The sequence below is a fragment of the Pyrgilauda ruficollis genome, unplaced genomic scaffold (assembly GCF_017590135.1).
Source record: "Pyrgilauda ruficollis isolate IOZ18807 unplaced genomic scaffold, ASM1759013v1 scaffold24, whole genome shotgun sequence".
NCBI lineage: Eukaryota > Metazoa > Chordata > Aves > Passeriformes > Passeridae > Pyrgilauda > Pyrgilauda ruficollis.
Genome location: NW_024523648.1, coordinates 6,918,006 through 6,934,370, shown reverse-complemented (window position 1 = coordinate 6,934,370; position 16,365 = coordinate 6,918,006). Strand labels below are relative to the sequence as shown.

The window sequence follows — 16,365 nt, the reverse complement described above, 5'->3', positions numbered from 1 at the left end:
AGATTGCCTGGAGTTGTGGATGCCCCATCCTTGGATTTGTTCAAGGCCAGGTTGGATGGGGCTTTGAGCAACCTGGTGTAGTGGAAGGTGTCCCCGCCCATGGCAGAAGGGTTGGAACTAATGATCCTGAAGGCCCCTTCTAACCCAAACCATTCTCTGACACCTACACAGTTCCAAAAGGCCTTTATGAACATACCACTTACAACTTATGGCAAAGTTTTCTTTCTTTTTGTTCTGAGAGGATTTGGTGAAGCATTTCCCATACTACTCCTTCCTTTACATACTTTCTGCACAAAATCACTACGGACAGCCCCAAGTTCTACATCACCCCATCAGGCAGATGAAATCCCTCACGCCAGGCATTTGCTTCCTCCAGCTGTTCTTCCGCCTTTCTTTGGAAGCTGTGATTTCTGGTACAGTAACAGCTCAGTTTACTATTTTTAGCACCCCCTAGAACTGAACATTACCTGCAGCATGCAAGAGCAGTGTTACATTTCTCTTCAGTGAGATAGGGAAAAAAGACATACATACATTTATACATATTTATTGTATCTTTTTAAAAGTAGCATTTGCAGTTACTTTTAAGCATTCACCTCTCTTCTGCTTCAAATGTGCACTTACTGAGAGAAACATCTACTGGCTTCCAAGTCCAAGTTTAATACCAATAATAATACATGCCAGAATCAAGCTTCACTGCTTGTTGGCAGCTCCTGTCATCAAAACAGTATACATTAAGAAGTGTAGAAAAGGTCTGTGTTAATCATTCAACAATAGGCTGGGGCTGCATTAGAGTGACCACAACATCTTCTCCAGTTGAAGCACAACAATTTTCCTGAAGTTCACATTTAAATTTTTTTCTTTTGCATTGAATAGGTGGACAAGGCAGTTGTTTTTTCTACAGTAGCTTCATAAGTTGATAACGTAATTAAGCTATCAGACAGCATCCAAGGGAAGGTCACAAGGATGGTGAAGGGTCTGGAGGGGAAGCCTTATGAGGGGCTGAGGTCACTTGGTTTGTTCAGCTTGGAGAAGAGGAAACTGAGGAGAGACCTCACTGTGGTCTTCAACATCCTCACGAGGGGAAGCAGAAGGGCAGGTACCGATCTCTTCACTCTCATGACCAGTGAGAGGACTTGAGGAAACAGCGTGAAGCTGAGTCAGAGGTTTAGGATAGGTATCAGGAAAAAGTTTTTCACCCAGAGGGTGGTTGGGCACTGGAACAGGCTCCCCAGGGAAGTGGTGACAGCACCAGCCTGACAGAGTTCAAGAAGCGTTTGGACAATGCTCTCAGGCACAGGGTGTGACTCTTGGGGTGTCATGCACAGGGCCAGGAGTTGGACTCGGTGATCCTGATGGTTCCCTTCCAACTCAGCATATTCATCTACAGGAAAACACTTGCTGTAGACCTTTATATTTAGAAATGTCATCTCTTCATGTAACAACAAGAAAATACTTCAAGTCTGGCATGTAGTTAAGAGAACTGGGAACAAACCAAATTTCATCCTCAGATAAACATAGATTTACTATAGATTTCAGTCTAGCCCAAGCACAAAGTTTTACACATACTACAAACAGAAACAGAAGGTATCAGCAAAAGACTATTCTTACATTGTTTCAAATTAATTTGCAACTATACAATTTTAATTGTAATATAAAAAGGGAAGGAATATAACAGAACAGGTATGAAGAGAAATATTTTCCAAACTTTTATTTGTGCACATTCATCAGGTGAAAAAGATAACTTTTACAGCTTCTTTGGTGCCCAATATTCAGCATACAAAAATGTAAAAGACTATTCACAAATAAAACACAAGCTCAAGCTAAAAAAAAAAATGTCTTAAAGGTAGTGCACATCGTGACAGCTTTGCTTATGAATACACAGAAATTACTGCAAAAATAAATAGAATGTCTTTTTAAAAGCAGCAATTTCATATCTTGTAAACTTCCGTTTTTACAATACAGCACTGTTAAGAGTAAAATCCAAAAGAACTGGAGTCTATACTGTGGCCATGAGCAAGTGCAAGAGTCTGTATTCCTCTGCTATGGTTGGTCCAGTTTTCCTTTTTGCTTTTAGTCCAATGTGCAGCAGTCTTTGAAGGTGCTTGGTTAGGGAACCTAACCATCAAGTGGTGAATTACAAAATTTATTTCCTGCTTTCAAACACGAATGGATAAATCTGTTCCACAGCACTGGCAACAGCCTTTACGTTTGGCCCTAAGACACAGTTTAAAAAAAAAAAAAAAAAAAAAAAGGCAGTAAGAAGAGAAAATTCAGGGAATTAGAAATTAAAATAACAACAGTACCTTTAAAAAAAACCCTTAATATTATTAGCAATCACAACTTCATACCACAGACAATAACAAGTTTTCCCCCATTTCTCCTAACTTAACAAATTTTCTCTGATCACTTTTCATGTGAAGGTCTTTTCTTGTAAATCTGCAAGATGTTCTACATTTGTCAATGGACAGATTACAGTTAAATAATACTGTAATTTAATTTCATAACAACTTGGCTGATTTTCAATTTACTTGCTTAAACAGCCCAGAGACGGGGCTGAGTGGCAGAGGTAAAATTAGCTCTTTTACTTATGTCAATCTTCTAGGAATTCGTATTTCTTCAAGCCTAGCCACTTATCGCTCTTGCTTTAAAAACCTACCAACAAAAGCTACTGTTAAATAATGCTGGATTTAACTGAAGTACATTTCAAGCAAGGTTATTATAGGTTTGAAAATTACAGACTATTACTTTCTATCCCGGGTTTTGCAAATAGCTTCATCATTGATCTGAGGACAAAACCTGCAAGCCAGGGAATGGTTTTATCATCTCAGGATGAAGCATATGAAGGTTATCTAACATGACCTGTGAGCATCCAGGCAAAGAAAAGGAAAAATGACCTAGCAATGCTTGCTGGTGGTATCAGACCACTTCACACACTGAAAAATTAAGATTGCAAATAAGTGAGCAGTAACATGCTGGAAGATATTAACTCTGGATAGAAGCTTGGTGATGCAGGTAAAGGAGAACAGCAATTTCTCACATGCTTTGATGAGTAGGAACGCAGGGTTTTTGTAACCTCACTTTAGACTTCAAAAGCTTTTTCCAAGTATAGAGAACTGTTCAAAATTATTCCCAAAACCAATAACTTAAGCATAAAATACTTAAGTAATTATTGTTTTACGTGCTCAGTCAGAAAGCAAATGGACAAGAATAGGATTCTTCCTGTATTTTCAAACTCGTTGAGTGAAGCATCCAGCTAAAACAAGCCTAGTGAAAGATACCTGTCTTCTGGGTAGATACTGCACCCTCCTTAAATTTGGCCGCTATTAGAAAAGAAAGTAGTCAGGAAAGGAGGAGCCTTCAAATAGTGAGATTTTGAGTAGGCAAATCGTTCCAGCAATAAAAAGTAACTCTCTCTAAGGCTGAAGAGATGTAAAAATGGGATCCTCATTCTAGGGCATATAAGAGAAGGAAAAAAACAAACCAAAACAATACAACCCCCCTAAACAACCCCCTCGTTTTTCATTTCGGAGTCAAAGAAACAATAATTCTTTCTATTACATGCTAGTGATTTTTATTATGTTTTACGAAAGTAACAAAATCTTTTTATACTTGTCTCATGAGAAGAACTCACCTTCCTGGGTTTTTTGTAACATTTCTAATTATGTATCTCAAAATTCTCTGAGGCAGAGGTATTACAAGTACTAGTACTACAGAAACATGAATCTTTAAAGGAAACTTCATCTGAACACATTTGAGAAGGAGTGCACTATGGCTGAAAAGTAATTTAAATAATTTTTAGAATAAGAAGCATAAGACTCAGGACATTTTTTTCCTCTAGAAGAGAGGCAAAGCAGAAGCCTAGAAAATCAACAGAGGTCTGAGTTAATTTTTCAAACTCACTGCAACAACTAAACTAGAAGGATGTGAAACTTCTATGTTTACCATATTTGCCTTCCTATTTGAAAGGAAAATTCTAAAAATATGGAAGTGATTTTGTAAGCAATGAAATAATAAGAATCTTAGAGAGAAGCTGAATCTCATTAGGAGTCTCACAAGACATGGTGAGAGCTTTTTATTACTGCAGTGATACTGCTTCTTATTTATTTTAAATTTAGTTTCTAGTTTTGGCTAGGCCAGTTGCACGTTTCAAACATACAGTGCAATCTTGAAATACTTTTTACCCCTTCATTTTTAGATTACTGAATCTGATGGAAGTTTGTCTTCTTTAGAAAACACTGCTTTCAATATCTTGTGGGAAATGTTCTGCATAAACACAGGCATTTGAATTAAGATGTGAAAAGAAAAAAATCTTCACCCAGCTTCTGAACCAGTAGCTGAGCTCTAGCAACTGCAAGACATAATTCCTGCTAAAGTGATACAAAATTATTTTTTTGGTTTTATAGCATTTTAACATGTATGCTCTGAAAAACTGACTTCTTGTATCTGGACACTGGTGGTGGACATCTCACAAGCAAACAGAAAAGAGAATGAAAAATGAAAATGATGAAGAGAGAAGAAAAAAATGACTGGCTTCTCCAAGACCCAGGACAACCATGTCTCTGATTACATGGGAAAAATCACTGATGCCTGTGATTCAGTGGTGGTTCTCTTAGCTGAGCTTTAACAGAAGAGAGCACAAGTCTGAAGAACTGTAAATATTGGTCAGCTTCATTTATGCTATACTATACAAAATGCTATATATCCTAAGAGTTTCCATAAATCTGCAGTTTGGAAATAGGTATTTATGGAAGGAATGTTAATACTAAATGCAGTGTAGTTAACATCTCTGCAAACAGAAGAAAAATGTAAGAAAATTCAAATATTTAAATAAACAATAATTGCCTGCATTCTTAAGTGCCACCTTACTTTTGGCTTCATTAAAAAAACCAGACTGTGTACACTCAGTCTAACTAATTTTTTGAACCTACCAATAATAATACTTTCTCTACAACTCTTCTGGCACTTTCACTCAAAAACAAACTAGGTGCTAGCACGGGGAAACTGAATTCTTTCAACATAATAGTTTGACTGTTTTAAAAATCTTGCTTTCCCAAACCTACTGGCTCTGAAGTTAAATATTCCCAACAAGTTAAATATTTATTTTTTGACATTAAAATACCTGTAACTGTGATACTGCCTGTGGAAAAAATCTGTAAGGTAGCTCTGAGAGATTTTATTCTGTAACACACGGCAGGATGAAGTTCTGGTTCATAACTAGAAAACAAAATGAAAAGTAAAAAAGAGAGATCTAGAACTGAAAAATAAAAGCTTAAGAAGTATTCCAGGACTAAAATTCTTTAAAATCCTACGTACCTTGCATGAGGTCTGTTATTCTTCGTAAATTCTGGCAATCTTATCTCAAAGGGCATGTTGCACACTGCTAAAACATTCACAACTTTAAAATCTGTGAAAATTACCTTTTCAAAAGAGATGGGAAAAAAAGACATTAGAAATTTACATCAAGTCAGATGCATGGGTTACAAAAAAAAAAAACACCAAAAAAAACAAAAAACAACGCTACTACATAGAATATTTTGATGATTTGATGAGTCAAAATTAGAATGTTGAGTCTGATGCTTTTCTAATAGGCATCTAAAGAGTACTTAATGGACTCAGAACATTTACATTATCCTTCTGTGGTGGACTATCTGCTGAACTAGATACCTCACAGTTGTATCATGGTCACTATCGCAGTATGGTTAGAGTACAGTTTAAGGATGAGACACAGAAACAACTGAAACTGTTGTACTAAACGCCTCCCCACTGAAAATAAACTAAATTTAAGAGCTCATGGAATATCAAAGTAAGCAGATAAAAAGCTTAAATATTGTTGCAAACTTCTTTAATGCCTTGTTGCTATATACCATTTGTATTAAAGCTAAGAATAAGAAAAAAGATGACAACTGTTTTGCTTTAAATGTCCAGCAGCCAGTAGAGGAAACTGGTTTTCTATTCCGTAACTTTCTGAAACCCCAGTCAAACTGTTTGAATAACTCAGTTATTCTCTACCACAGACACTTTAGATGACAACAAAGTACCCAACAGATAACTGCTACACAAAGAAACCACACTGCTGACAGGACAGTGTTGGCAATGTCACTGGGGAAACTTTTGCTCATTTTCTCAGGTTGCCTGAACTTTAAATGGCCATTTTTCTTCAATCTACACTTCTTAGAAAGATATTAGAAAGATAGTTGGAAAGATAGCTAGAAAGAAGCAACTCAGCCTTAAATCAACTTAACCTTCAAAATACAAACTGCTCACTTTATGACAAAACTTGTTGTGTCCACGCTGGAAGTACTGTGCACCTTACTGACTTAACATTCCATTCCTACTTTAAAGGGCTGTGTTCAAAGTACACATTTGTGACAGTAGCAGTGTCACACTTTTGCTGGGGTCTGATTCAGCATTACCAGCATAGGCTGTCACCACTACCTTTATATACTATAATCAAAAATAGTCTTTCCCTGAAAAAGACAGCTACTGTGTCTATTTCGTTGTCTGTCCCTAAATTGAACCTGTGTGTAAACGGCACAACAGACTATCAGGAAGTTTTAGAGCACCAAATCGTGTAATTTTAAGTGGTTCATGTTGCTGTTTTTCAACCCTTACTATGAAATGCAAGTGGTGTTTCTGACTGGTAATGTTAACCCAAACCCAGATAAAAGAGAGTGTTTCCTGTCCTAAGTATTTTATTTGGCATATTTCCAGCTGTGCAACATGACAGTGCAGGAGCACTTTTCTCTTTAATTTAAGAAGCTCAAACTTGCCCTTATTCAGATGGAAATGTATCTGCTATTCCATTAGAAACAAGTGAAAATTATGCTCAAATTACAGTAAAGTTTCAGCATTTTCCAAATAAATCTTTGGAGATATTGTAAATTCTATCTAAGACACATCTGTTCATACATTAAACTAATTTTGTTGTTCATTATCCAGTGAAGAAGCACTGCTTTGAGCTGGATACCAAACAAAACTCAAATCCACAAAACAAAACAGCTTCTCTTTAACCAGCATCTGGAAAATGTATTCCTACACAAAAGGGCTATTTGAGTGAAAACACGTTAACTGCTAAATCATTATACTCCCTCTTCTTTGTTTCTTTCTAAAAAATAAACTGCTAGCATTGCTTGAGTCATGCAAGTCCTTTTCCATCAGAATTACCTGAAAACCTAGTTTCTGTAGACTACGAGCTAGTCGTCTGGCACCAAATTTAGCTTCTTCTTCACTATAAAGGAGAAAGAAAAGGATCTAGCATTAACAGAAATAGAGTATATAGTTGTGTGCACACACACACACCACAACAGCTACTCAGACTACAAAATGAACCATTATATAATGTAGCACATCAACCATGATCTCATGGACAGCCTACTGTAAGTATTACATTTTAACTAGATAGACATTCCAATGGAGTCCTTCATGGCCTATTTGCAGAATATCTTGGCACTTGGCTCAAGCTGAAGTGAGAGACATGTTTTAATCATACCTGATTTTAAGTACCCGTAACAGATAAATAAGATCATGGGTAGTCTGGAGTTAACATCCAGAACAATCCTCTTTAATTTTGGAACAGAGATCAGACACAGAAAGTATGCAAATTTACTATTTTACCTTACCTTATCCTTACTTCGCAATGCAGACATGTCTTAAAGGATTTCAGCTCTTAAGAGTTTAGTGAGCGTGAGATGTCTCTGAACTGAGAATCTGCTTTTGCTTCTTTCCAGTCCCTCAACACTGTAAAACTTGATTAAATTTAGGTGGGGTTTTGTGAAAAAAATAAAGAGATAGCCTCAGGAAAGGTCATCCCTTCCCAAGTCTCAACTTCTAGCTAAACACACAGAATTCTTAAAGGCTTCTCAAATCTCTTTAGGATTTTCTTAACAAGGCAGTTTTCCCTGCTGCTGTTACAAGAAGGCTAAACTGATGTTGTTTAAGATTTCAACACTGATTCACACAAAAACTTCACATAGCAAACTTCCTCCCAAATACGTAGCTTGACAAGGATCTGCATGTGATCCAGTGTGAGCCAATTTAAGCAGCACAATTACGCCAATTAAGCACAACATTGTAAATGAAGAAGAGGTAGTACTTACCTCTTCTTCATTTACAATGTTGTATTTTAAAATACACAAGGATTTAGAGCTAGAGAAAGAATCTTCATGAACTCACCTTGTGGCTCCTGTGCAAATAACTTTTCCTGAGGACCAAATTGTGGCCGTAATCCTAGGTTTCCTAAGCTTCATTAAAACCTTCTAAAAAAGAAAAGTAGAAAAATTGGTAATTAGCAGTAATTAAATTTCATACTTGAAAAAAAAAATACCTGTTACCCAAATCAACTAAAGTTACACTAAAATCCCTTTAGTTTTGATAGGCTTGAACTGCTCCTTCATCTCTTTCACTAATTAAAAAACCTAGCTCCTGAGAAGAGCAAAATAAGCATGAAATAGCTAATGATTCAGTGTACACAAAATAGATTAAATGAAGGTATTTTTCACTGAATAAAAAGCTGAAAACTACAAGCACCATGCTGTTTTTTTTCTTATTACAGTGATTTGACATTGCTGACTCTGTATCAAGATACATTTTTTTGACAAAGCCATCAAATTTTGGGAGGCAAAACAGACCCTGAGGTATAAGAAGCCTCATCACATACCTTGTACCCAATATTCACCTCACGAAGTGCTGTCTCCTGAGACAGCATTTCATCACTCCTATTTCTGTACAAGTAATGTATTAGTAACTAAATACCTACAGCAAGAGAAATAGAGAAAGAAAATTCTGCTTTTCTCTATCCACCATTCACAGGTATTAAGCAGAAGAATGTTTAGCTTAAGGAACCTTTCTAAAACCAGATAATTGAGGTATGCTGAATCTCTTACCCCAACATCACGCTTGTATATCACATTTGCTCCCTCTAATGCAATCTTCCTCAAGTTTAAATGACATCTTGTTCTAAAAACACACACTACATTTGTGATTAAAATGTCCAGTGCAACATCACTGTCCGCATCCATTGGGGTGATTTACAACTCAATTTTCCCACCAGCTCACCACGAAGATCACATCCTGAGAAGCAAAAATGATAAAATTAAACATACCAATAGAAAATTGCCTGTTAATGCCATTGTATACATTTGCCCCTTAAAAGACACAAGAAGCAGAAGTCACTACACTCTGACTCATTTAACAATGTGAGGGGAGGGGGAGGTCTGTATCCTTTGTGCTAGAAAATAGGACGTAACTTGTTCAAAGCCACATTGCCAGACTTAAGAGAAATGAAGTGCATATACACACACATATACAAGAGTTTTTTAAATTGCCAGTTAAATAGGCTACAATGCTTACTAAGTATATTGAGACATTGTAAAGATTACTGAAACTTCTTCCATAGCTCCAGTGGATAATCTTTCTTCAGCTCATTTGAGGATGTCATTAGACACCTCAGGAAAATACACTTCTCTGACTGCTGAAGTTGATCATTCTGAACAGTTTGACAGTTGTGTTGGAATGGATGAGCCTATGAGTAACTTTGAACTAACACCAGTTACACAAACTGCAGTCAGTAGACAGCCTGCTACCACAGCTTTCCCATCTTCATCCAGCACTCTTGGCCTATCTCTCCCAATAATAGCTCAAAGCAAACTACACAAAACGTCCTGGTGGCAGCAGCAGCCTGGGCTGACTGTCTGCACTGCCCACAGGAAGGCATTGCACAGGCAGAGTGAGATGGAATGTTCCTGAGGAAAAGCATGGCTAACTGTGACGGCACAGGACGGCTGCCCAGTGCATGCATTGCAAACCTACGGCACCCAGGAAGCATCCAGGCTGCCCGTGCTCATCAAAGGTGACACTCCTCACACACACCTCAGCTGGGAAAGAGAATCCTAACACCAGCAGCTGGGCTACCACTCATCCCAGCCCAAGAACACCCGACATCTCTTCTGTAACCATACCAAGCCAAGACAGCAGGCATCTCAAACAGATCTCAGGTGAAGAAATGAGAGGGGACAAGAGCAAAATCATTGGTATACAGTGGAAAGGACTTTATGTAAATCTTTTAGCAGTATTTCATCCAAAATAAATGAAAGTAAAGAAAAAAACCAAAGAAAAACTGTCACGTATGTGAAATGCTCCACATGGTCATTGCCATGGAAGAAGCAGGACACTGTGCATCAAGAACAGTAACATACCTAACAGACTATGATGTATTTATATCACTTTAAAAGTTTTAGCCTTATGTTCTATATTAAAAATCTTCAAGACACAACATTAATGCTATTATCAGTATTTTCATCTGACTATGCCTTCCTAAACATCATGACACAGTCGGTAATGGAGACCTCAAGGTACATCTTCGACTAGCACTCACTGACAACACAGAAGTAACAAACTACCCAGCAGATGTGCACATGTACTGCGTCAGTACATGTGGTGGTTACTGCTTACACTCTGCAGCTTGTTCCCTGCTGAAAGAATTATTCTGTAATTGTTGGCTTGTCCAATATAAGAAAAGGCAAGATGGATGATAATACAGAAAAGAGATGAAGAAACAGCAATAGGAAAACATAAAAACCAAAGGTTATGTGTGGGGGTGGAGGGAATGCAGGCAAAGAAGAGAACAAACAGTGACTAATTAGTACTCCCAGATCCCTTTTTTAATCTTTTTTATTGAACCAAAAATTACATGAATCCTCAAAGTTAGAAATTACTTATCCCATCTGGTTTTGATGGACTACTACAGATTGGGAAAGTAATTTATGGCACCAGATCCAAAGATAGCACATGTGCAGATTTTGAATGGCATGCAGGCAGGGCCAGCACGGAGCTGGAACTCGTGGCATCTTCAGAGAGGCATTTGTTTTCCACCCTGGCTCCAGCTCCTGGCTCTTACTGGAACCCAGGAAAGATTGTCAACAAGTTACCTCCAATCAGCAGCATCTCCCAATTATCAGCAAGCATTTGCTGGCACACTCAGCCTCTACATTCTGGAAGAACATCAGTGTCAAGCATAACACCATTGAAAGGTTGCTAACATCTAAGCAAACCATAGTATTGTATGATAATGTCCCCATAAAAGATGGCTTATCTTAAAAAGATCCAGGGAGAAAAGTCACATGCTCATTCAGAACAAAGGCAAAAGTGGTTGAAAAGAGAGGAAAATTACAATTTAAAAGGAAAAGATCTATTATTAAGGCAAAAAGGCGGCTGTGGAGATGTCAGTAAGGATGTTTCCAGCAATTACAATGTATCTTGGTTAGAAGTACAATCTACTTGCATAGATATTAAGAGAAGAAAAATTACACAGATTACAGTGGTGTGCCTCCATTTTAATTAGCCATGTTCTGAAAGCTCAAGACAACAGATACGAAGGGAGGGGCTTTTTAATTTGAAATTGTATATATTATGTCAATGATTGTGAACACACCCATTCCTATTAAGCATACAAATACAATGTTTAAACTCTTCCAAGGCATTGTTTGGAAAGATTGGGATAACCAAAATGTTTCTAGGCTTGGATACTTGTGATCAAGCAGCAAGCAAGTGTTAACATATCACAATCTTTGACTTAAGCATTCATATTAATGTCTCACACCTTACTGACAACAAAGGAAAAAATAATTTACAGAGACGATGTTGTGTTACCTTTCTTTTGGAAGCCTTGAATAACTTCAAATTCAGAGGAACCACGAGAACAGAAGCAACTTAAACTTTCTCAAAAAATAAAAATACGTGGGCTACATAAAAAAAAAATATCATCTGAAGGACATATTTGCAAAAAAGGTCTAACAGTGTCCAAGAAAGAACGATGTTGCTCTTATTTACACATATCTCCAGCAAGCATGACCAGCTGGAACATTCTGATCCTCCTCTTTCCCAGCTGTCTCTTGTATTCTCTGCTCTTCATACACACTACCATAGCACTGACTGTTATTTCCCAAAACCTGAATTTCTGCATTTCCATATCTTTTCTGCAAAGTGGGGAAAACACTGCTCCTTACTTATAAGCCTATTAATATTCCATACTTATGCAGTTACACTTGCAGAACAGAGAGGTTGAGTAGAAACCAAACAACAGGTTCTTTCCAGTTCTGGATTTGCAAATGCTTAAGTTGAGCTCATCTTAGGTTTTGTTGATTAATTTTGTCCTTTGAAGGTTCTCTCATCTGAACTGTAGAATTTTGGCAGTCTAAAACTCATTTCTAAAATTATGTTTTGCCAGCTAATGCTAATTTAATAATAGGCTAAATTTGAAAATAATTTGTCTACATGTACAGCATTTCTTTTAGATTATGTACTTCACTTGACTTTCTCCAACACAAGAAACTAGCTAACTTTGATTTCAAATTGTTTTTCTCCAGCTTAACACAATCTATCCCAACAGAGGAAACAAGCTGAAATACCTCTCTGCAGAAGTTTGCATTATTTTGTTTTATCAGGGAAATTTTAGAGGATTGTTCTTTCTTTTCAACATAGATTTCAGGATATATCTGGAATATTACCCTAAGAGAAAAAAAAATGAAGGAAAAAAACAGTAGATAGATTAAGCATGATAACACAAAAATAAAAACAACAACAAAAGCTAATGCAAGGATATTTGACACTGTAATGTATCCTACACTGAAACTAGAGAAACTCTACAGAATAAGAAATACTTTGGAACGAGGAATGAACACTCAAGTTCTTAAAGCATTACCTCTACATCCACTGTTAGAATCATAGACATACTATTTTAGATACTCCATAAACACACGTGAAGACAAAACACCCTGCACAGAAATCTTACAATCTTAAAACAGCCAGCAGTCTATCTTCAGAAAGTTCCAAACCAACCACAGTACCATCATCAAAGAAAAAGGAAAGGCACTTGGGATGGGGAATATAAACAAAGTATTATTTTAAGCTCTTGACTACCTTTGATCCAAGAAACTCAAGAGCTATAAAGGTAGATGGGGGATATGTAACAATGGTTATGTTAGTGTCAGAACAGTTTAATAAACACCTTTTTCACCATCAGCCTAAGTATAAGCAACTTTTACTGGTTATTTTTAACCTTTCTCCAAAGCAGTTCACAAACTGACCAACTCCACAAACAATTCCAACAGCCCAGCTGAAGGGATATTGGCCACTACTGTGTCAGTAGACATTTATCAAACTAATGCCTGAAAGGCATCTTTAAAGACGCTAACATGAACCTCTACAGGACGTTTTCATATGAGAATGAATAAAGTCTGCTAGTAGGAATGGGGAGAGATGATTACATCCTCCCACTGAAGATATAATTTTAAAGATTTGTGTTCAGCCCCTCAGGAAACAGGTCCATATGGAAAGCTGGAGGTGACACACCTCTGAAATCTGCTTGAATCCTTAGACACAGTAAGGTCACAACAGCTGGTGAATGACTCCCCGAAAACAAGAGCAACATAGTTACTATTGTCTGTGCAGAACATCCTCTGCTCCAAAAAACTTTCTTCGATCCAGGCACTGAGCTAGTGGTGCATGCTTTTACTTTCTGTCGCAATGGCAAGTTAAACTGTGCCTAAAGCAAAAGGCCATCTTGAAGCTACTATTCTCACCTTTCAGGATTTGCAGTCATAATTATTTATATTTTGGGGGAGAAAATTTTCAAATATGTGCAAAGCCAGTATCAAAGCAGGGATTTGTTCAATTAGATCCATGCACAGAGTGATAATACCAGCTATACCATGAGCAAGTAGGACATCAATCCTGCTCTTGGATAAGCCTACTGCATCTCCGTAGGGTCGTCCAACACAAATCCATTTGCAAGAATAAAACCAAAGAGTATATAAAGCAAGACAAGAAAGCATATTTTAAATAATTCATTACACGCCATTTTCCTCAAATCTTTCTCTCATTAAAAGGTCCATTCATATTCAAAGCAAGATGCACTTGAACTCAAGTTTGTGCCATCTTTCCCTTAGAACATCCAGGAATACTTGATTGACAGGCATTAAGAAGAATCCTTTCGGTCTTTATAATGTGTGGAAAATCATCGTAAGTACGACAAAAGTCGGAACCAACAAGTTCGGTGGCCATTCCAACATGATAAAACGTCGTAAGAAAAGTAAAAATGTTTAGCTGTAACAAAATATTTTACGGCAACGGGTAAGCCTCTCGCTCCCTCCCAGTCAAACATTTTTACCATTTGCGCGTCCCAGCTGAAGAAGCACGAGCACCCTTCCTACTCCCGCTGCTGGGAATCTCGCTCAAAGCCCTATATGCGCCAGCGTCACAACGCTCTGGCCAACAACTACTTCTTCTCCCCCCTCAACCCCAGCCGAAACTTCTGCGGCCAGCACGGCACAAACAAAGCGCAGGCAGCAAGGCGGCCTGGCCACGCCGAGCTCCGCCGCTCGGCAGCGCCGGCTGGCGCGGGCATCGGCCGCCGCAGGGCACGGGGCCGCCACAAAGCCCTCGGGGCCGGGCGCGGGCCGGCCGGGCTGGTGGGGGAACGGGCCGTTCTCCCGCAGGATGCCCTGCCCCTTCCTCCCTCTCCCTGCCCCGGCGGCCCCGGCCACGCACGCCCTCCTGCCCCGGGCGCGATCGGCACCGCGGCGGGAGGCACCGGCAGGGCCGCGGCGAGGCGGGGGAGGCCCCGCGCCGCCTCCCTCACCTCGGCCGGGCAGGGGCGGCGGCGGAGAGGGACGGGACGCGGGGGCTCAACGGCGGCGGCGGCTGCGGCCGGGCCCGCGGACCCGAGACGGCGGCGAGGGGGAGGAGGAGGAGGAGCGCGGCCCGTCGGCGGGCGGCGGCCGTTACCGTGCGGGCGGGCGGGCGGCGGTCGGGGCGGGGCGGGGCAGGGCAGGGCGCGGCGCGGTGCCGGTCAGTGGGTGCCGGTCGCCCGGCGGCGTTCCGGGTGCTGGGCCGACTCCCCGCGACAATAAACATCCCCCAGCGCCGCGGGCATAGACGCGGCGCGGCTAGAGCGGCCGCCGGAAGTCGCGGCGGCGGGAGGGAGGGAGGGAGGAGGGGACGGAGGGGGCCGCGCTTGCAGCGCTTCCGCTGTCGTCCGCCGCCCCCGGAGCCGCGGTACGCCCCGGGACGGGCCCCCCGTGAGCGGCTCCGCACGGCATCGCAGAGCGGGGCACGTCGGAAGGGACCACAGTGGGTCATCTGGTCCGACCTCCCTGCTCAAGCAGGGTCGTCCCAGAGCACATGGCACAGGATTGTGTCCTGACTGTTCTTGAGTATCTCCGGTGAGGGAGACCCCACAACCTCTCTGGACAGTCTGTTCCAGTGCGCACAGTAAAGTTCTTCCTCATGTTCAGCTGGAACTTACTGTGCATCAGTTTCCGCCATTGTCTCGTGCCCTAAAGCTTGTAGAACTGATAATAGGCTTCGGCTCGACCACGTCCGAGGCAGCGCCTTTGCCAGCGGAGCCGCGGGGGAGCTGATGCAGTTTTCGGCTCAGACGCTGTGAACACCCGTGGCACGCACCAGGCATTTCTGTGGGCTCTGGCCTTGGCCCCTCCTCAGCTTGCTGCAGCCCCCTGGTCTCTGGCCTGGCCGCTGCACACACCCTGAGCGACCCGAGCGGTCAGCCTTGGTCTGACAGGAGCCAGCAGGCAGCAGGGCCCGCTGCAGCAATTGCTGCTCCGAACATGCACGTTGCACTGCAGCAGGACTCTGGTCACTGCATGGTGCACACTTAGAGGAACAGAACGGACAGAATGGGACATGTGGACGCAGTGTGCGTGCCTGGATAGCACTGGTTCTCTCTGTCCAGGACAGTCCTCTAAACCTGGCACTGTCTCACCTGTGCTGTCTGTAGGGAGTAGAGCCTGTGAGGAGCTACCTTTCAGCTACACTTATATTTTCTCTTGGAAAAGCTGTTGTGCTTCACATGGGAGCCCAGGAATGTGCCTGCAATGTGGCCCATTTAGGACTCACCACCCAGGCTGAGAAATGAAACAGATGTCAAGTTGATTTCAAATTTAGAAAGAATATTGGTCTTTATATGAAAATTATATAATTGTATATTTATATGGGTGACCTGCAGAGTATTCACTGAATTGAAAATTTTCTGAAACTGAGATTCTGTAATTATGTACTTTGCTTATGTGACGTGGTAGCAAAATAGCTTTAATTAGGATAGAAGGAAGGAACACTATGAAATTTAAAATTTGAATTCTTTAGAGTTGGCGTGTTTTCTTCTGCTAGATTCAGTTTAATCTTTGAAATGCATGACTAGATTCGCTTGTCAAAAATAAGTATTTCAAGTTCTTCGAATCGGCTGCGAGGACATGCTTTGTCTGCTGTTCCCAGGCTGGTTGCACTCCGGTGTGGGGCAGCGCTGCCACCCTGTGGCTTCCTACAGACACCGATCCCCCGCCTTCGGGTGAA

At 40.6% G+C, this 16,365-nt stretch overlaps 1 protein-coding gene across 4 annotated transcripts; it reads right to left on the bottom strand.

Annotated features, from left to right (window-relative positions):
- Positions 1-528: 528 nt before the first annotated feature.
- Positions 529-14,986, bottom strand: TBPL1 (TATA-box binding protein like 1). Of its 4 annotated transcripts, XM_041469699.1 has the most exons (8): positions 14,165-14,270; positions 12,405-12,504; positions 8,883-9,069; positions 8,173-8,255; positions 7,165-7,228; positions 5,314-5,417; positions 5,120-5,214; positions 529-2,214 (listed from the first exon to the last, which is right to left on the bottom strand). In XM_041469699.1, the coding sequence occupies exons 3-8, from the start codon at positions 9,015-9,017 to the stop codon at positions 2,144-2,146; spliced, it is 552 nt and encodes a 183-aa protein (XP_041325633.1). In that variant the 5' UTR covers positions 9,018-9,069; positions 12,405-12,504; positions 14,165-14,270; the 3' UTR covers positions 529-2,143. The 4 variants fall into 4 exon arrangements, with proteins under 4 accessions (XP_041325633.1, XP_041325631.1, XP_041325634.1 ...); XM_041469697.1 differs by lacking the exons at positions 12,405-12,504; positions 14,165-14,270 and adding an exon at positions 14,782-14,986; XM_041469700.1 differs by lacking the exons at positions 12,405-12,504; positions 14,165-14,270 and adding an exon at positions 14,636-14,765.
- Between the last annotated feature and the right edge of the window lie 1,379 nt (positions 14,987-16,365).